The 22,296-nt window shown below is 34.0% G+C and overlaps 1 protein-coding gene across 1 annotated transcript in view; it reads left to right on the top strand.

Annotated features, from left to right (window-relative positions):
- The window catches only part of NGR-A21 (neuropeptide receptor A21), a 90,594-nt gene extending 69,122 nt beyond the window's left edge, over positions 1-21,472 (top strand). Inside the window, exons 2-6 of the mRNA XM_073082400.1 lie at positions 3,383-4,084; positions 7,074-7,257; positions 16,488-16,684; positions 18,312-18,433; positions 21,131-21,472. Of these exons, the coding sequence (XP_072938501.1) occupies positions 3,422-4,084; positions 7,074-7,257; positions 16,488-16,684; positions 18,312-18,433; positions 21,131-21,260 (1,296 nt within the window). The 5' untranslated portion in view covers positions 3,383-3,421 and the 3' untranslated portion in view covers positions 21,261-21,472. The remainder of the gene's footprint in view (positions 1-3,382; positions 4,085-7,073; positions 7,258-16,487; positions 16,685-18,311; positions 18,434-21,130) is intronic.
- Positions 21,473-22,296: the final 824 nt, after the last annotated feature.

Genomic DNA, 22,296 nt, shown 5'->3' with positions numbered 1-22,296 from the left:
TTTTTTACTGTGTAGTGACATAGAAGTCAGTTGTATTTTTTTGTTATTTTTTTTTTATTTTGTCTGGATGTAAAGAAATGTCTCAGTTCTTCACTTATTATTCTATTAGTTTATAAAAGGCACTTTGGTAATACGCTAACATTTTGTTAAAGATCACATTATTAGTCGATGTCTGTTACTGAGAGGCCTAGAGGGCTACATTTATAAAAGTTAACGTTAAAGGTCACAATAGTCAAACTTATTTTTTTTTGGTTTTATATTTAATGAAATATGATTTAGTCATTTTGAATTTTAAATTCACCTCAAAAGCCGCAATTCTAAACAACTTTAAATTGTATCAAAGCTTCTATTATGAATCCATCCCTGTATGTAAGAGGCCTAAAGGTCTACTGACTTAAAATCTGACGTAAAAGGTTACAAAAGACTATTAAGCTTATATTTTCTGAAAGATAAACCTATCATCATATCATATCTCTAAGTATTATAGGTAAATGTCCTGAATTCTAAGTAATTAATAATGAATTAATTCTTTGATAAAATGGTTTGTTAAAGGCTGCTTAGCAGGATAAGCTTAGCTTAGCTGAATGTTCAATACATGGAAAGTTATAGAAAATTTTACCAGATTCAATGAAATCGGTTTATGGTTTCAACAGTCCTAATCGTATATATTTTCTGTGTAAAATATTCCAATATTTGTTATATAAACCTTTAATTACTATTGTTTCAATTTTAAGGAACTTTTATTTACTCATATTTTCATAGTGAATATATAATACTTAAATTTACTTAAATTTTAACAATCATTTTTCATACATAATGAAATAGAATATTTTCTACATGTATGTTTTTTGTTATGAGACAAATATTATATTATTATGTAAAATTTTATCATTTATTTAAAGATATTATATGTAACTTTTGCACATACCAAATGGAAAATAACCAAAATGTTTGAAATCAAAATTGTAGTAAACAACGGATTATTATTAATAAATAACAACCAATAATTAAATATAACACACTATTATTCCAATTCCAACTATTTTTAGCGATAAATTCAGAAATTTTCCGACTACTGCAATTTCAGCAAAAACTCTTTTATACCATAAACGACAGGAACAGGAAAAGTCTGATTATAAAACAAAAGTGTAACGAAAAAAACTGGCCAGAGAGTTTAGCCCGCTTACGTAATCCCTTTTGCTAAATTATATATACCTACATGACACTGCGATTTTAATAAAAACAAAATTATTTTTACGATCAGATCTAATTTAGCTCTAAACACCTTGTTAGCTGTTAATAATGTTACTGAATATAATCCGGTTGCCGTACAGTTTCCTTAATAAGCACCCTTAGGAGCTCCAAATTTGACACATTCTGAAATTATTCTAACTCCCGAAAGATCTACGCATATATGAATACGTAAGGGATATTATATCAAGTTTGTTTCGCGATATATTTTTTTCTATAAAAGTAAAAGTGTTTGTTTGGTCATATACATATTTTATCCATCATTTTTACCTTACTTCCTTTAATACTTTGCAAACTTCACACTCTGCAACACAATTTCCTTAAAGTTGTAAATGTAGCATATGTGTGTATGTTATGTATTGATTGTAAATACGGATCAAAGATACTGCTTTTTGAAGGACTTTCTACATCTTATATATCAACGCAATAACAACGCAACCACTTAATAGCAATAAATGTTATGTTACGTTAAATTGAAATAGGTGTTATGGAGTTTCTTTCGCCGCTTCTTCTCCATGACGAAACACCTTGTGAAGTGGTGGTTGTTGTATTGACATTCAAAAAGTGCCCTGTAAAGAACCTATTTTGGATAAAAAAAATGATTTGATTTGAAAAATATATACCAAATCCTCGTACATGTGCCTCATTGTCAATGTACCAAACAACAGACCCTTTAACAACTTCTGAAGATCTTAATGACATTGCCGGATGTGTACCACTTGACTCACATTTTCCTTAACAAGGGCCCTCTGGAACTTTGGGGCAACCTCGATTTATTTTTATGACACGTTTACACGAGGAAATATATTAATTTATTGCCGGTTTCAGTTGCGCAGCTAAACTGAATAACTCAAATATAATGCTCAGTTTTATTTCTCCTTGGAATAGGATCGCTAAATATGTAAATAAATAAAATAAACGAGTTTTTTTTTCACGGGGTCATTAATCGGAATATATCTTGTAAATATTGTGATTTTTCTCATGAGTCGCTACCTATAACTAACAACTCAAGCCCAGCCACGATTGTCGTCCGTAGGTGGGAACTGCCGATGACTGTCTGACAACCGTCGTCGAAGATCGCACGCTTTTGCGAATCGTTTATTAGCTTACTTTCAGTCGTATGTAACTTCTCTTAGCCCCCATGTATACCAATTTGTGGCCTATTTTGATAGCATTTGTGGTGAAACTTATTAAGGATTCCAATCCTATTTGATGTTGATCCTAATTACTGATATTCATAAGCGGCAGTTGTCTCCTACCACATATTATTCTGCAATAAGTTGCTAATTGTCGTAAAGAAAATGTTAATGGTACCAACTATTAGTACGATGATGAAATCGCTTCAAGTTCTCAGCTTTAAGAAATCTTTTAAAAATCTTCTCAAACCTTTCAACTTGTAATAAATTAAAATATATTTACGTACAACAAAAGTTTGTATTACAGGCTGAAAAAAGGATAACAACTTACAATGATAAATAGCGATAGAAAGAACACCTATCATATAGTATCTAACACTTACAAAATCATCAAGATTGAACAAAAGACTCACACATCTCAGTACACTAGTATAGATGATAAAATAAGGTATAAGAAAATCCCATTAGGCCATGAAACATTTTCAACGATCCATGATGTATCCAGAAGCGAGACAGTAATGGCTTAATATTAACTAATATACACGAGTTGCGAAACTTTCAAGGCTGCAAACATTCAAGTAAACAAAAACAATTCCGTATTACGTGGAATACCATCGTCGCAAATAAAGTAAAGCAATATACAACAACTACGGGTGTTCAGAAGGCGACGAACAATTCCAATTTTACTTCTGTTTGTTTCAAAATAGATACACAATACAATCAACGAAAATGAAAAAATCATGTCGTTAAGACCTGTAAAATGGAACTTTAACAGACATTAGACGTGGAAACAAAAAGATTTCACTCTTTGTTTGATCTTTTATTCATGTAGTTTGCTCCCGAAATAATCCCTATAATCCAGGGATGGGTTCCACCTACACTTGGGTCACGGCTGAAGGATTAAGACAATTTTCAATTCAGTACATAACGCATTTTCAAAGAGAATTCATTCAATATACATTTAAATTCATGCAGCATATTTCAATTTGTTTCAGATTCGTGACAAATCCGCTTCATTCTACGAATGACGAAACATGGACAGCGTAGACAACAGTACCACATTATATGACGATGATATTTTATACCCAAGTGAACTCTCGCTGTCAAGGGAGTTCAGAAACGTTTTGCCGGGTTACGATGTGTGGGCCATAGAGAAATGTCTGGAAGCCAAAATAATAAACGATTCACTGACAGAAGAAATAAGTGGTCGTATTTTCGATTACAATGGTACACAGTTGATGTGCCTTGAACATGCTCCGGTATTGACGAGGAATACGATCATAAGGGCCAGTATACTTTCCGTAATGGCTGTATTATCATTTTTTGGAAATTTAGCTACCATAATAAGCGTACAACGAGGGAAACGAGGGCGAAGAAGAGCAAGACCTTCTTGGACAGCTATTTATAGTCTCATATTCCAACTTAGTATAGCAGATTTATTGGTAACGATATTTTGCATAGCCGGTGAAGCAGCTTGGTCGTTCACAGTGCAGTGGTACGCAGGGAACATAGGATGCAAACTCTTTAAACTTATGCAAATGTTCGCTTTGTACCTAAGTACATTCATCCTCGTTTTGATTGGCGTAGACCGCTGGCTAGCGGTGAAGTATCCGATGAAAAGTATGGCTACTGCAACTAGGAGCGGGCGACTGGTCATAATTGCTTGGGTGCTGAGCTTCTTGCTAAGTATACCTCAGGTAGGTATTACATTTTCAGTAACTTCTAAGGGAATAGTAATAAGCATGGTGGCCATTGTAATATACTGTTCTACTATTTATCCTGTTGCCCTTTCAAAGTGATAACTAAAATGTAGTTCATGTGTACAGTTCAGAATAGAATTCCTTATATTGTATGTGCTATGAAAATACCCTAAAATACACGTTCATCATCTTCATGTGTCGGAACATAGATCCGTCTACATGGTTTTTTTATGATTATTATGCAACGCTTCGTATAAAGTGATCAAGGTAGTGTTCGTCTTTATAAAAAACCACTTTGTACCACCAAAGTCTCTAAACACATTATTGTATACATTGTTTTGTTCGAATTCCCCGCCTTCTTTCATTCTTTTCATCTCATAGTGAAAATATTATACTTTTAGAATTTAAACGCTCTTGAATTATTTTGTTGATTACTCATTATCGGGGTATGGTATTCATCATATTCCAAACACAGGTGGTGCGAACACCTGTGGAATATTTGCTCACAATTAGAGCATTGTTCGCCGTACTATAACGAAACGTTGAATTCCGTAAAACAATTTACCACAGGTTTTTAAATATTCTGCGCATTTTTGAGGGCTCATGGCTTGAACATATTGGGTACGACTTGGAAACTTTTGAGTTCTTCCGACTTCCGAGTTCATCGCACTGAGATACTCGTATTTCGTCTTTTTGACGTCTTATAAATAATAAATAGACACTTTACATTCATGGCTAAGATTGCTCTTATTTTCTCTCAGAATGCGAATGGTTTAGGGTACAGTCTACTATTCTAGTCTAGTGCTTGGTATACTTCCTACTCGTTTAAAAACATGAAGCCTGGCACGCATGTTTTGGTTTCCTTGGGACATCTTTGGGCTTGTAACAGGCGGTGATTATTTTTGAGACCCACGTAGCATTCATATAAAACAGAAAAACAGAAGGGCGTGCTTGGTCTCCATTATACTCGTACTATTTCTGCTCCCCATTTCTATGAATGTCAAATTATTCTATAATCTTTATTGCATAAAAAAGAGAAAGTTCGTAAAATGCAGCATAAAAATTTAAATCTATTCTTACCTGAATTACGAATGAAAAATTCAACGTTTTTGGAAATGAATTCGTGTTTACAAATCCGAACTTTGTCTGTTCATGTTTAAATTTGTAAATCAAAGACAGATTCTTTAATTTTCTTTGTCTATAATTATGACCCAAAGTTCTTTTTTTTGCATTCAACTTGAAGGAAACGAAGTTTTAATAGAAACACAAATTAATAAACATTCCTTCAAATTTATAATTACTGAGATGAATAACGGAGCAACTTACTCGCTCATTAGCATTAAAATTCCCCTAACAAAAACCGCGACAAACGATGTACTTACTTCAAAGCATGTCCGCTTCAATATAAATCTGGAGAAAAATTGTCTATTGAGAATGTTATCCGCATGTCAAAAAGGTACGTCTATTTATTTATAAAGCTTTATTTATTTGCACAACAAAATTAATCAATTTTACTTCTTTACACTTTACAAACGTAAGATACCATAAAACATCATAACTTTTTTTAGTTAGGTACGTCAATTTGTTTTTTTTTCATTCTTTCTTCTCAGAAACTCCTTTTATTTCAACCTACATCGTGGCGGTGAATAAAAAATAAAATTGACCCGCCATCTTAGGCCATTCGCCATATTGCATGGAATGGAGTCACTTAGCTAAAAATGCATTGTTATCCAAGCTAAATGTGTATGCAAATTTCCAACTTTGGTTCAGCGTGACTGTTTTAAATACAGTCGTGAGATTTGATAATCATATACATACTAACAAAGCAAATTAAACAGAAGCTTGTAAAAAGTTGAAAAAAGGAACAACACGTGCGTAAATAGTAGATTTAAATTATTGAAATTTAAATATTATTCTAAATCTGAAAGAGAAAAGAAATTAAGACATTGTAATAATAGACACCAGTTTGAAACATCTCTATTTGCACCAAGACCATTTTGAAGATCAAACGTAAACTGATGTAGCTATCCATATTCATTTGTTTAAACAAGGCTTAGGATGTTTCCTGTAGGGAAATTCGAAATCAATTGCTACAATCCAAGAAAAAAGATTGTTCCCCAATAAAAGGTTTTGGAAAAGTGTATTTGAATTTCAGATCGTGTATTATATATTCAATTGAATCTATGTAGTATAAATGGGCTTACACAGGCTCTGGTCCGCCACTTTATAGAGAAAATAAGATATATTTTCCTTAGTTTTTGGAAAACTTCATTCGGAAGATACAATTGATACTGTAGTTACTCTTACATTTTCCATTTTAGATTCAATAAGTATAAACGGCAATTTATTTCATTTTGACATAAACCTTTTGATATAAACCTCTTCAGTAATACTCCTCTAAGGAATAGACACGTGTGTCGTTTATACAATTACCCCAAGCACGTGAAAAATACGTGATACAGGAGCGATTGTAAATCGATTTTATCCTTCGTAGCACATAAAGCTTTCACACGAGATCAGGAATACGAGATAGTTGAATCGGAATCTTTGAGTTCCGTGTTTGTATTGATTTTTTTCTTCTATCTCAGGTGAGTGTTTATCAAGAAGTATGTAATTTTTGTGAAACCTTTGGATTGAAATCCTCATTTAATTAAGTGGACATAGACAATTTGTATGGATCTCGACCAATTTACAAAGCTAACTCAACCTTACACTACGTCTACCGAGGTCGAAATTTGGACAGTTACCCACTGGTGGCTAAATTTTATGTTCGATTGGATAAAAGTTGTTAAGTAGTCGTAGCCTTATGTGTGGTTTTCAAAAATCCTAAAAGGGTTGGTTTTTGCCACAGAAGCCTTCCACTAGCATCGATGCTTACTGAAGCCGCATGATTTGCTATACTCCTTGATTGAACCCGTGTCTACCCGTAGAATAAAACAAATTGTGCAGTAAGGCAGCAACTGATAAATTGTAAATTTTATTCCAGACGGTCGTCTTCCGAGAGGCAAAAGGGCCATTCGTAGAAGTGTTCTACCAGTGCGTGACCCATGGCTTCTATACCGAGCGTTGGCAGGAGCAAGCTTACACCACCTTATCACTAGTCTTCATGTTCATCTTGCCGTTGATCATACTTGTGTGCACCTACGTGTCTACTGTCAGAACTATTGCACGTAAGTATTATTACTACCTTACAAATAACTTTAGTATGGCACACATATTATAGAAATTATACTTTATAGTAGGGGAGCCCAGGATGATAAATGTGTAGTACTCGAGCGTCATTGGGACCTATACAATTGTAGATTAGACATTAAAATGAAGAAAAAATTATACGATATTTTTCGATTCAGCGGGGAGTTTTCTTATTCCGACGATTTGAAAAAAAAATTGTATAAGAATGTATGAAGAATAATGTATTTTCCTAAAAATGAGCCTTTTCCTTTAGTTTGTGATGCATCATTACGTCCCAGGGATTCATGCTAATAAGTGACACTATCAGATAGCATAATATTACAGGATGTTTTTTTTTCAAAATCACTTTTTGTCACTACTTCGACGTGTGGTAATTGGCAGATTATGATGTTTCCCGTTTTATAGCATTATTTTTTTACTTTATATTAAAAAGAAAATTGACCATGTATAATGATCGATTTTTTTTATTCTGCAAACTCCCCGACATAGGCAGCTCATTTATGGTTTAGGATACTCTACAGGGTGTAAGGTATCTCCCATATCTTAGCCTGACACGCTCGAGACACTTCCGAATACACTCTTAATCTCCCCAACTATTATTATACACGCGCTGTGCCTGTCATTTAGAATATACCTACAATTGTACAACGCCATCTATGAAGCTTACAGAGCAAAACCGTAAGCGGAAATTTTCCGCTCCGCATACATGCAATACAAAAGCTTCAGATTATCAATTGTTATAACTTTGGATGAAGTAGAGCAATTTGAATGAAATAAACACTAAATATTACATCAAGATACGGGCTATGTATATAATTATTGTTAATCTATTACATTCAATTTACCCGAGTATGCCTACAGACACGCAATGCTTAATTGCATACATTATTTTTTGTGATGTATAGATGAATATAATTTGTATATATAGAAATGGACACTTTTTCTAATTAACATCGTCTCGCGGATTATAGAATTACCAGTGTAATAACACTTGTTGCATGTTAGATCGAAAATCGATTATCTCATTATATCAGAACAGATAATAGTGATAATGCAGCTAGAGTTTTCTAGATACTTATTAAACTTTTATTTCTAGTGTCGTATTCATTACCTTTCTGATGACCCGTGAAAACAAAGTCTTTTTTATTTTTTTCTGTCCATACAACTAAGAAACGCAACCTAAGGATAAGAACCCACGGAGCGATTTTCTTCCACCTCGGTGCGCGGACGTGGAATACTTCTTTCTTACTTACTTAGCCGTCGCGATTACATAGTACCCATGGGCTGTGGAAATTAATCAGTGTGCTACGTTTCTGACACCACGTGCGTACAATAAAACGCTCTGTGAGTTCTAAGCCTTATTATCATATAGAACAGTTAAACTGTTAGTATGACAGCAGCCGTTGCCCAACCGACTGTAAAGGAGAGCTAGGTTTGCGTGTTATTTGAATTTCCTCCAGGATTGTCTCAGAGGGACAACAGTAACTCATTTCACGTATGACATGTATACATTGTGTAGGTTGGAAATGCGGGCTGTTAACATGAAGGTTTTTCGACGAACGACGAAATCCCAACGAGCTCAAATATTTTATTATTAGTTAAGGTATTAACTTAAGCCGTTTTCCTAACGCTAAGTTTATGCGTAAAGTTATGTCTTGTGAAGAAATATCCACCAAATAAATAGATATAACAGAAAATAAAAACTTCATTAATTTATCAACGTAAAGAAGACATATAAAATTTGAAATAAGTTTTTGACACCAATTGGGATTGTTTACCAAAAGGGATCCCTGGTTTGTTGAAAGCTGATTTATTATACAAAACCGTATAAATGCTAAATTGGGAATTTCTCACAGACCCTCTAGGGTAGAAGAAACCTTCAATATCTATTCAATTCCAGTATAATTTATCACTGTACACAATGCAAAACGTAGGTTAATGAACTTTTTAAGGGGTCTCCTCCCTTCAAAATATCCGTGATATATCAAACGTATATCAGATATCGACTACAATGCCCAGATAAAAAGATGACCTTCTTATAACGACGTTGGGTATTTTATGATTCCCGTATAAAAACGGCACACAGTTTAATGAGGGTTTATCTACCATATCTTCTAAAGATTATAGTACCTACTTATCATTGTTTTCATTATTGGGAGACATGGCTTGAAAATGAATGTATTTGTATTTCTGTAGGTAAGTAAGATTAAGTAAGATTTCAGTTGTGACCTAAAATAATATAAAGTTTTTGATAAATTTAATATTGGCTTGAGAATTCCATAGGGTAATCATAACTTTCACAATTATTTTTTTCCACGAAACATTCAAAGTCCATATTGAATTTTGTTAAGATTTTTTATTAAATTCAATAGGATTTTTTATAATTATCCAATAGGAAATGAAGCTTTAAAAGAAATAATTTAATTTCGGATAAACGATTTTTCAATTGGAAGTTATCTAAACATTAGGCGTATCTGAAACCTTTATTAAAAATGACATACGAAAGTTTTTTATTAAATAGTAAATGTTCGTGTGAATCGAATGCATTGTGCGACCGTGTGCGATTTTTATTACAACGTATACCTATATTGGATATCGAATCTTTGCGTCACACAAACATGGACTATACGTCAATATTTGTGGGATTTACGATGCTTTCCATTACACGCTTCGCTTTTATGCTTTGACGGCTGATGTGGGTATATCAAAATGTATTTGCGAAACGCATTTTAGGACGACATGAACGCACCGAGTGACGTCATATCACCACAACCGCGAGCTTGCCCGATATGTGAATTTACGCCCACGATTTTGCATTGTGACGTCACTCTTGTTGATGAACGTTGAGTTTGTTCTGTAACCGCGAATTCGCAATATTAATTATTTACCAGCGTTGTAGCGTGTTGATGGTGGTATGTACGGTAATTTATATCTCATTTTGCATGCTCACGAATTCTGCATATACGGGCAGGAGAGTCATACATACTGCATGGTTTAGATTATTTACCACCATTATAGCAGTCTATTGATAATTACTTTATATTCTTACTTCGTAACACAGATTTCCGAAAAGTTCTACTATTTTGACCACGTGATCATCGATATTTTCATACATTTTAGCGTGTCTACAGCGTTTCTACAGCGCAAGCGATTGTAGAATGTCAACTTGGCTAGGCACCTGATATTATTAACTATATGAACTACTATCGAAACACTTCCTTAGTATACTGATCGTTCAAGTAATAAAAGAAAATGACACCAATTTACCTCAATAACCCGCAGTCATCATAGCCACTTATCATCATTGGCCTTACGTCCATACATTTCGTCCAAATTAATCTGTAGCTACATTATTACCACGTTTAGGAGAGGCTCGATTCATATCTCCTTTGATCTATTATGAAATTGGGTCTATTGATACTTATGTCCCCATTATTTTTAACAATGAAAATATTTATTAAATTTCGACGCAATGAAACATAATTCATCTTCATTTGCGAAAATATTAACAATGTCTTTGTTCTACTTTCATTGCACGCAAATTTTGCAATCATAAGAATTTACTAGTAAGTCTTCAGTAGACTTCTGAACCGGTATAATGTTAACACGGTTGAAGCCGTTTTAATAAAACTTCGGATAATATATCCTGTCGGATAAAATGAATTTCCGCGTAACGAGTAGATGATATTGTCTTATCGTCTATTTCTGTTCTACAGATAACCACCTACTTGTAAATATAATACTGTTTTATTTTTACATTAAATAATAAAGGAATATACAATTGAAATAGTCCTGTCAAAAATACAACTAGAGACTGAGGAGTCGGTAACGGATGCGTAGCAAATTTTTTTCTTTTTATAACATTGGAGAAGAAAAAAGCTTCCAATCCAGGATGTTATGTGGTCAATGTCACCCATAAACATCACACTCCATTTAGAGCATTCAAGGATTAATGTGTTCATCAATGTTAACCGACATCCATCCTTCTATCTAAACGCAACACCTACTTTACCCTAGAATAGTTATTGGCGGCACTTCCCAGTTCAAACTATACTCGTTCCACCACCTTTAAAGTACTGAAAACTTTGCTTTGGACCAGTAATTCATTTTTGAGTAAAATTCAATTTAGAAAGTAAATAGCAACATGCATTGGGAATGGAGCTAACGCAATCACGCTACGTTTTACGACGCCCACGTGTCCCTGGACACAAGAAGTAGCGTAATGTCGAGATATCAACAATTTAGTTTGAGTGAAACCGTGGAGTGCTTTTAGTGCTAAAAGTGTGTGTAATTATCACAAGGGCCCAAACGAGAACTGGATTATGATCTCTCTGGTAAGGTATAAAGTTTGTACCTCCTGAGTTTTTTTCAAAAAGAGAATAATTCTAATCAATATTTCATTAAAATTATCCTGATGAAAATGCATTGAATTGAACAATAAATTGTATTAATGAAATAAAGTGAAAATTTACATTTTAAATAGAGTAATTTTTTTTAAGCAACTCCTTTTCTTATTATAAAAAAAAGTTATCTTACTTTAATTTTTGAAGTCTTTCTTTTAAAAACTTTAGACTATAAATAAAATTTAATATTCAAAATCCAGCAACATGAGTAAATTACTGTAGGGAAAACACTACACACAAAGCATACATATTTTATGAACTCATTTTACTCCCGTAAAATTGAATTTTAGAAACCGAAACAAATTTTTTTAATGACCGAGTAAAAACATATAATTTGTATCAACGAATTGTTTGTAAAACACTACAGGCAGAATATAATTTTATTAGCCACGCATGATATTAACGTATCGAACGTATATCAGCGTCACTAAGATATGAGGGATGATACAAACGTATAGAGTAAAAGAGGTTAAAGTATGGTGGTAGAGCCCATTGTAGTTCTACTCCAGCGGCAACACCGCCTTACCTATTTCTGCCTCATAAGCGTTCCAGCTTAGTCGTCAGGGCCACATCTGTGGCCGACCTAAGTTAGGAATATCTTATCCTATTTGGGTTTGATTACAGATATCCATTGGCAGCAGTAGCGTCTTACCATCAGGTGGACTGCATGCTCGTCTGCTACTCCCATATTATAAAAAAAAAAGAAACTAATGTGAGATCTCGGTACTCCTCTCGGGACTGGATAAAGCAATACCATGACATCGGGTGTTTAGTCAGTGGAACAATACAACCGACAAGTTTTATTATTTCACACTTTACTCCATGTTTGCTAGAATTTACTGCTCTTTTCCTGGAAAATAAACTAGAGCTTCAGGTACAAAACTGAGATACATAAAAGCACGTAAACTAAGTTTTGAACAATTATTTAGTTATCTTAACGTGTAAAAGAACATTCAATATACATATATGTGTGAAATACTGCAGCTGGTAGCCGTTTTATTAATACCATGTGGTTTTTTAATAATCCGCGTGGTTAAGAGGTCATTGTCAAGAGCTATGTTCTAGGCTTAGATGCGCTCTATTAAAGTGTTGTATTATTCTAAAAAGTTGGAGACCGAATGGACCGAAATGGACTGCACGGTTGTTCGCTATTTCATTCCTATGAAAAAAATCATAGATCGAGTATGGACAAGGAGTTATACTATTTATTAAACAATGTTTTTATATTTTTCATTTCCATCTACATTTTGAACTTAGAAACGAAGTATTAAAACAAAAAATTATATGAGTACGTCCCATTTCTGCCTCTCACATATTTTAAGCAACGCAGCTTTACTTAATTTCGGCGTGGAGATTAGCATTTGCCAACGTAACACAATGTAATTATACTATGACCCGTCAAACAAAGTAATCCCTATGAAACATTAAATTTGCAAATTTGAATTTAGTGGGCGTGAAATTTTATTTCACTTTTACATTACCAACCTGAATATTTTTTCACATGGGTTATTATATTGTACGAAATATTTTAGCTCCGTTAGTAGTCAAAGTTATAAGTTATGTTGAATAAACAGGGTTGAAGGTGATAGAATCCTCTGTGATTCGACTAAGTATTAACTAAGTATGACGGTGATCATACTTAGTTATTCCTTCTAACAGCAATGTTAAGTGCTACTGTGTTCTAGTTTGAAGGGTGTGGTAGGCAGACATACTTTTCCAAGGTGGTAGTCCTCAGGGGTCGCGGCGCATCTGTGGCCGACCTCAGGTAGGAATATCTAATCCTATCTGGCGTTGATTACACATGTCTATGGGCGACAGTAGCCACTTACCATCAGGTGGAATGCATGCTCCAGGTGGAATGCTACTCCTATATTATAATAAAAAAAAAACTAATTCGATTAAAATATTTGCAGAGGACGGTAACTTCTTAACTGGCTTTATATAAAATAATGGGGTGCATGTCCGATATCTTTTACGAGCATAAAATAAGTTAATATAAAAATATCACACTGAATAAACCGCAATTTTAAATTGGCTCTAACAAAGTATATATTGTAAGTAAATCGGAAAACTGAAACGACATTTTACATAAAATTTACTACTGTCGCGACATTTTATAGCAAAAATATCATCACTATTCCTCAAGATTTTTCTTTATAAGCTAATGTGTATGTAACTCGCACCACTCAAGCACAACTATACCTACTTTTGTATTTAGACATTACATTTAGCGTTCATCTACTAACTTATTACATATTCCGCATAATTGTTATAATAAATGTCTGTTATTGCTAGAGTTCCAATTTATGTCACACCCATCCCGGAAGTTTGAAGCATTTAATCATTGTGATAACTCTTGTTAACGGGTGTCGAACGCTAACAACCGCAAAGTTCTCACTGGACCTTCCAAAAATTAAATGCTAATCTATGAACTGTGACCGCAATCATCTTGTTCTCAACAAATTCCCAAAGGGCTAAGATACACAAAATTATGATTCGTCATTTCGTCACACATCACGTTGTATGGAGATGCGACATCATGACTTTGAAATCTAAGACGCGTATCCTTCGATCACTATTTCTTATTAGTGATCGAAGCGCGTATCGTAAAAAAATCGTGACAATACATTGCATCGTCGCACGATAGACGGCAAGATGCCTCGCGATAAAAACTGGTAATAAAATGAGATCAATAGACTACATCGAATCCAATAGAAATGCATTGTACCAGAAAGCGAAATCGTATTGTATTTTTATGATATAACTTGTATGTATGTACCTTTTTTTTCGTGGGGAAACCCTTCATGGGTTCCTTTCAGCTGCGGGGGCAGTGGAGAGGATATGCCGGACTCTTACCGGCTAAAACCCTACGGTGTTCCTCTGAACGCCCTTTGTCGGGACCACGAGTACGCTAATAGCACTCGTCCGCGTGTGTGTGTATGTATGTACATATAGTATAGTTGGTAATTCTAAGTTTCGATTATTTGCAAGTTAATCGCTTATGGTTTCATCCGAATGCTTTGAAGCCGCAAGCTCTAGCCGTCACGTGGTCGTATACTGCCTACTAAAAAGTTAGTTTAAAACATTAATGACATTAGAATGGCATGTATCAAAATGGGCCTATTAAATTGTGACGACTATACATCGTAAATTTCCACGACACGACATCACCTCATTACACGATATGCGTTGTATCGCATATAAGATACGACATATTCATTTATTCCACAGAACGTTCGTTTTTTTAATAGAACCGCAAAATACCTTTGGATCACAATATTTTATATCGTACATAAAATATTTCAAGTTTAGGTGACACTGAATTAGTAATAACGCTTATATTATGGCGCCAGAAAAAAAATATTATAGAATGTATATGCGCAAACCGTACTTCATTGTGAACTTTATAGCGTACTTACGATCTTTGTCTATAAATTGAGAACGTAATAGAAATCTGAATATAAACAATGCAATCATACAAACAGATAACTTTTTATACTTTTTAAATGGTACAGATTTTTTCATTCTTTTGCGGTGTGATTTTCATGAAATATAAACTTACCTATTGTTTATGTTCATACAATCGCTTTGAAGAAATAAATTTCTAAGCACTGCTTTTATATTCAGATTCTTATTGAAAAAAAAATTGTAATGACCAATATCTAAACATGCGAACAACTGGGACTCGATCTTAGTTCAATATTCACTCAAAATTGCGGAATAAATAAAAATTAGATCGTTGATTAGAACATAACATTCCCATAAAGTTTTCCAACATACAAAACACGATTCGAGGAAATGCTTCTGCTAATCCACTCAACCACATTAGTTTCGTATCGGTTCCTGCAACCTCTTTAATGTGGGTTGGTGGATAGTTCAGTAGTTGAGGGCAAACATTGCTAATCTGCGGTCCCGATAAAACTTCCTAAAAGTTACCAAACTCCTTGTTCTCGCGCTTATCAGTACTCAGAATGACGACAGCCCTAAACTTAAGTAATAGTTAGTAGATTTGAGAATATAAGATTAAATAAAGCGTATGAAAATTACTGACTTATAAGAAAAAGTCCTCTGTATTAATGTCGCACTGTCATGTTCATATTACTATTTTATGAAGAGCTTTTTTTATTTACGAAGGGGAAGCGACACGGGAGTGACACGGGTTATGTGGAATTCTTATCGCACCAAACCCCCCAGGTGGCCGTCCTTAACGCTTGCTGGAGAACGCCGGGATCTCCGACGGAACACAATCGGAGTCCTCCAAGCGCGATGCCCCGATCGGGCTCTGCCCTGGGTGGAGCAGTTTTCGCCCACACGTACCACCGTCCTTCCCGGGATCGCTTACTGGACGGTTTGAGCTCCCACTCTTGCCGCCCGCAACCATGGAAGCCCCTTATAGTCGCCATTTACGACAGATAGGGGATACCGTAGCCCTATTCTGGTCCCGGAACTATAAGGACAATTTTAGAAAGCCCTAGTAATCATATTGTTCTATTTGCCATAAAAAAATTAAAATCTGCTATAAAATAATATAAAATTAAATTTTCAACAAAAAAAATAAATAAACAGATTTATATTTTTTTCGTTTCAAATGACTATATTTATTGTTCCTACAAAAACACTCTCAGTAATGGAGTAATTTGTGTTAAAAGTTTGTTACGTAGCTCAAAAATAATTACGCTAAAGTGTAGCACCAAACAGAAAATGTATCAAAAACGTGACATTTATTTGATTTGATTTGATTGAGATCATTAAGTCTTCTCACGCAATTTTTACGGGTTTTTATAATCAAACATAATTATTTTCAGAGAGTGAAAAGGTGTTTAAACCGGAAGTGAGGCAGGAGAAGTATCTCACTCCAGATGTGAACAGACGGAGATTGATAGACAGGGCGAAAATGAAGTCATTAAGGATGTCAGTCGTAATCGTCACAGCGTTCATTATCTGGTGGACTCCTTATTACGTAATGATGATTATATTCACGTTCCTGAATCCTGATAAAAACGTAAGTATTCTTTAATAATCGGACGTAGTTATGCAAAATAGATTCAACCACAAAAAGTAGCTTTTGAGAAAATAGGTCTTTTAGAAAAGTTAAATTGCTCAATTTATGCTTGGTAGCATATATCTGTATATTTCAAAAGAAAAAATGTACCATGCAATATACAAATATTTTTTGCATATACGAAAGTTGATGTAAATATGCCATTTGTGATAGTAACTAAAAACGGTTTTCGTGTGTTGGATCCATTTTGCATAACTACGTCCAATTGTAAGTAAGATGCCCCGCGTGGCAGTGCGATCACCATACTGGTCTGACGCGCATAGGGGTCCGGGTTCGATCCCTGGTCAGATATTTGAATCATGAATTTAGACTTTTGTTCTGAGTCTGAGTATTCGTGTACATATATTGCACATATGTTGTATCTATGTACATATATTGTATGTGTACATGAAAGCCACGACATAAAGAATCCTAGTCAGGCTATGAGTGTAGAAAGCGTATTTTTACAATGTTTGTACAAAAATACATTGTAATTACGATCTCTCTCCTTCTGCTAATGAACCCGCTTCTAATCTCCGAGTATGAAGAATTTATGACCTTAATCTACCACAAGACCAGTACGGATTTAAAGTCTTGATACACTTTTGAGAACTTTGTAGGTACGTTAGTATCTATTAGTAGGAAATACATTTTCCTCACCAAGTGTTGAATCAGTTTTAAAACAAGTGGTCTCTTATTTGTTTTACTTAAGTAAAAACTTCTAAAATTTTGAGAAGCGAGAAAGCTATCATAACTCTTATCAAAATACGAATGTAAAGTGTTACTTATGATTGTAAGTAATATATATTGTTAAGCGACGGTAATAACCCAATTATACTTGTATTTCGTATGTACAGTTCACCTACAATTTCTATTTTTTTCTCTACTAATCTCTATTCTTCTCAAACCAATCATGTGCAATCGGTTTTCTTTGAAAGCAAATACGAGTACCTATATCACGAGTTATAAATGAGATTGACTTTGTAAGAAGTTACTTATTGAGTTTATGTTAGAAATACTTACAAGAAAAAGTTTTCTTTTCATACAATATTAAGTACGGGTAAGTATGTGCCCTTAGAAAAAAGAAAAGTACAAAATAATCTTTGTACTTACCCGTCAACTTATACTTTACTTTGATTACCGTTAGAGAATGTTTATAAAGTTACTTACGAGTACTAGCATTTTGATGAAATATAATAATTAAATTATAAATGGACTTAGCCGCAAGTAATTCAACATAATTTCGGCTGTAATAGCCTAGTTGTATGAATAGCCTCAGGTTGGGTGCCTAAGTTTGAAAACTCACGATCAGTCTCTTGCTTTCATTTTATAAGAAATTAACTGTCATAATATGTATGTTTTTACGATGAAGGAATATAGCTTGAAGATATTGAAATTATTAAACCTTTTGTGACAAAAATTGTCCTCAAATACATATATGAGAAGTCCATTACTTCGTATTTTTCCAGCTTATTGGACTATGGCCTGAATCCTTCTCATTCCAAGGAGACTTATTCCCAACTATGGGACTACGAACAATATGTAGATGAGAATGATATTAATTAATGATTTCATATTTTACTTTCAGCAAAGTGAAGAACTCCTATCTGGAATATTCTTCTTCGGCATGTCGAATAGTCTAGTCAATCCAGTCATTTATGGCGCTTTCCATTTATGGCCTAAGAAGAAACGTTCTCGCCACAGTGACAGGTATGTATTCTATAATAACACTTCTAAACATTTTTGTACCGACTACTAAGTAGTAGTAGGAGGTATCCTTGTGAAACCAAGCAGCGCTGCTGTGTCCCGGTTTGAAAGGTGTGGTAAGGGGGACAGACTTCTCCGAGGCGTTCCAGCTTAGTCCTCAGGGGTAGCGGCGCATCTGTGGCCGACCTCCGGTAGGAATTTCTAATCCTATCTGGGGTTAATTACAGATATCCATGGGCGGCAGTAGCCACTTACCATCAGGTGGACTGCATGCTCGTCGGCTACTCTTATATTATATATAAAAAAAATCAGGCCTGGTAATTGTAATTTGACTTACTGGACCGATCTGACCATTCCGACACCTGATAATCAGAGGGTGCGAGTATAAGAAGTTACTTGAGCGAAGGAAATCATCACGAGGAAACCTATATAACTAGAGTTCTTAAAAAATACTTAACCTTAACACCTCACTATGAGAAGATATCCGTGCTTAGTAGTGGGATAATAATGCGTTGTCAACGACGACGGTCAATTCATGATACTAAGTTTATCAATATATTAATGACTAGCTGACCTGGCAAACTTTGGACCGCCTCAAAATGTATTTATCAAATATATTTCGTATGAAATATAGCCTATGTTACTCGTGGATAATGTAGCTTTCGATTGGAGAAAGAATTTTTAATATCGGTCCAGTAGTTTTTGAGCCTATTCATTACAATCAAACAAACAACCAAAGTTTTCGTCTTTATAATATTATATATAGTATAGACAAAAATACCTCAATCATACGCACTTAGCAACGCGCAAATAGACACACACAACTCTCCTTATATACGCACAATGTACATAATAAGTTAACAAAGAAATAACAATATAATTTGAGATTTAACTTTTTTTAACCTCTCGTAATGTTTTAGCTACAGTTGAGCTTAATTTTCAGTTTTAAATGTTATGTGCTTGTAAAAGTATTTTTTAATCTCCGTAAGACCAAACGCACATTAAAATAATACCGCAGCTTGTGAAGCTGTTTGAAAACATGTAATTATACTTGGTACAATTTTGTTATGAGAATAATAATTCTAATTACTTAATGAAGCTTTTAGGGTTTTTTCATAAGTAATACGACGCTTATCCGAGCTCTTAAGCTTAGTAACTTTGGTTAGTCCTTTGAGGGGATCAAAACAGAAAAGATCTATTTTATCTGCCCTCATGCCTGCTAAGTGCCCGTATTTAGTTTGCAATTAAGTATGAAGTTAGTATACTTTAAGCGCATACTAATTTATTCTTGTGCTTAAAAACTACTCCGCCCCTGCATGAAAGTTTTTGGAAAATGGAATAGCTGATGCCGGTTTCAGTTTGGAATAACTGAATAATTTTGACTGCCATTGGAAATTTTATCATTTTTTTTAAATCATAAAATATTGAAAGTAAGTGAAAAAAAAACATTGTGGGAATATAATATGTTCACGATTTTAATAAAATTAATATATTTATAATGTAAACCTATTGAGAAAATGAAATAAATGTCAGCCGTAGGTGCAGTACAAAATCGATTTACCTATGAACTCTAGAATTCGTTAATTAGATTCACCTCCGATTAACATCTCAGTCATTTTACTTAACCATTGATATCAGACAGTAATAAATACAAATAATAGGGAAAATAAGTACCTACTTACCACTTTCTAACAACCATCGGAATTTTCGGAAAATTGCGACTCATAAACATGTTCCAAGTTTTCCTTTATTGCCATAGGAACCGAGTTCATTACGTTAATCGTCGGAAGAATGATATTGCGTTACCGACAATTATAATTATGTGACATGACACCGTTTAATAATAACGGAAGTTGCGAAGTATTCCTATTCCGTGGTACCTATCTATGTAGAAGAATGTTGTCACTAACAATTTATATCTACCAACACTGTGATAACATTTAATACAGAATGAAAAACATTACAGAAGTGTTATACGAATATATAAACAATTTATTTATTTAGATAGTTTGTAAATTATTTTTTCATTTATTATCTTTATATAAATTCGACCGCAACTTTAATAATTTGATGGATAAAATTATTTAAAAAACACTCACTGTAATGATTTTGAACCTAGAGCTAGATTTGATACTTAAAAGTTAATTTGCGGACCAAAATACGTTTTCCACTAAGTACGAATACTTCTCCCTGCTCTAATTGTACCAAAGCGTTCTATAAAAGTAATTTGAAGTCATTAAAAGATTAGTTTCTACCGAGACTCCGTTACGTTAACGGTTATTAGGGTGACATTAGAAACGATTGCTTATAATACATAGTTATAACTATTACTTAGTGTATCTGATAACTATGAAAGTTACCGAAATTTGGACGAAAACCCTCCGAGTAATTTAATTAGGGAAGTTGTTTGGGAATTAATATTTCACTAATTCTGAATCTGCCTCTTTAAGTGCGTAATTCATACAATAACCACTTTATTGGTCAGTTACATTACAAAATATCTTCTATCAAATTAACAAGAAAAGAGCTGCAGACTGCACCCATGCTTGAATATAAATATGCGTCACAGTTTTCTTCTATAATTTAACATTTAACTGAATATCGCACGTCGAAAGTTACACTTAAAAACACAAAGACAATGTCAAATAAAACACCAACTACGCCTATTGTTATGTAATCTATAACCTTTTTACTCCACAGGGAATCCGGAGGTCAACACGCGTCCCTCTTCCGTCGCGGGGACCACACATCCTCAGTACGACTAACTACAATTCGATCTCTACGCTCCTCCACCAAATATTCGAATGGCCAAAATATAAGTTTGTTATAACCCCCGAGGCAGTTTGAAGCGCAAACTCACTTTTGCAGTGAATGTACTTTGTAAAGTGTAGTGCCATGTATAAAGAACTTTTTAGAAAGTGATGTGTAAAAATTTTGTAAATAAATTTCTTAATGTTTGTACTAGTTCTAGTAGTACTGTTTAATTTATAAGGACGTGTTGTTTCGATATTCATAAAAACTATAAATAAAAGTGTTGATGTATATATTATTTTATTCAACTACCTTTTTATTAAGTAATGAGATTATTTATTAAAGAAAGTTTCTCCGTTGTTTTTTATAAAAAAAAAGTTTTACACTAGGATCTGCCAAGTGAGACAGGAAACATATGTAACAATTTTACTATGCTTTGATTTAGTGCACTAATCGTGTTTCTTTAGATTATTTTTTAACTATTTTTAATGTGATGCTAGAAGCAAATGAACGGCTATGATGACGTACCACTTGTAAATTAAAATGCCTAATGTAATAATGTTACATACCACATCATTCTAAGTAGACCGCAGTGCTTTTGACTTTTACGAGGCAGAAATAGTGCGGTAATAATACCAACGTAAACCCACGACGAGTCTTACCACCTTTATTTCTTTTTTAACCGACTTCCAAAAAGGAGGAGGTTACTCAATTCGACCGTATATATATTTTTTTTTTATGTTTGTTCGGCGATTTTTTCATGATGCCGCGACCGATCGACATGATTCATACACCATTGTATGCGGCTAGTTTCACAGGGGGTCCCATTTCGAGGAAATTTGAAAATTTTCGCCAGTTTTCCCGGGAAATTGGAAAAACCCGATTTCTTTCTTTTTTTTCCCGATATAAACTTCAATAACTCGAGTATTTCTTAACCAATTTCAATTTTCTTTTTTTCATATGAAAGGGTGTTTTGTTGCGGTACTTTCCTACTATAACATTAGTATGCTCTGATGATTACAACTTAAGTAATGGGGTGGAACTCATCATCACTACCCCTGCTTTTTACATATTTTATGACAACTTTCCTTCTGCCCACTCAATTCTCATGAAAC

The sequence above is a fragment of the Epargyreus clarus genome, unplaced genomic scaffold, assembly GCF_041222505.1.
Source record: "Epargyreus clarus isolate Ecla_fem2 unplaced genomic scaffold, WU_Ecla_fem_2.2 ptg000017l, whole genome shotgun sequence".
Taxonomy (NCBI): domain Eukaryota; kingdom Metazoa; phylum Arthropoda; class Insecta; order Lepidoptera; family Hesperiidae; genus Epargyreus; species Epargyreus clarus.
This window is presented reverse-complemented; position numbering and strand designations above follow the sequence as displayed.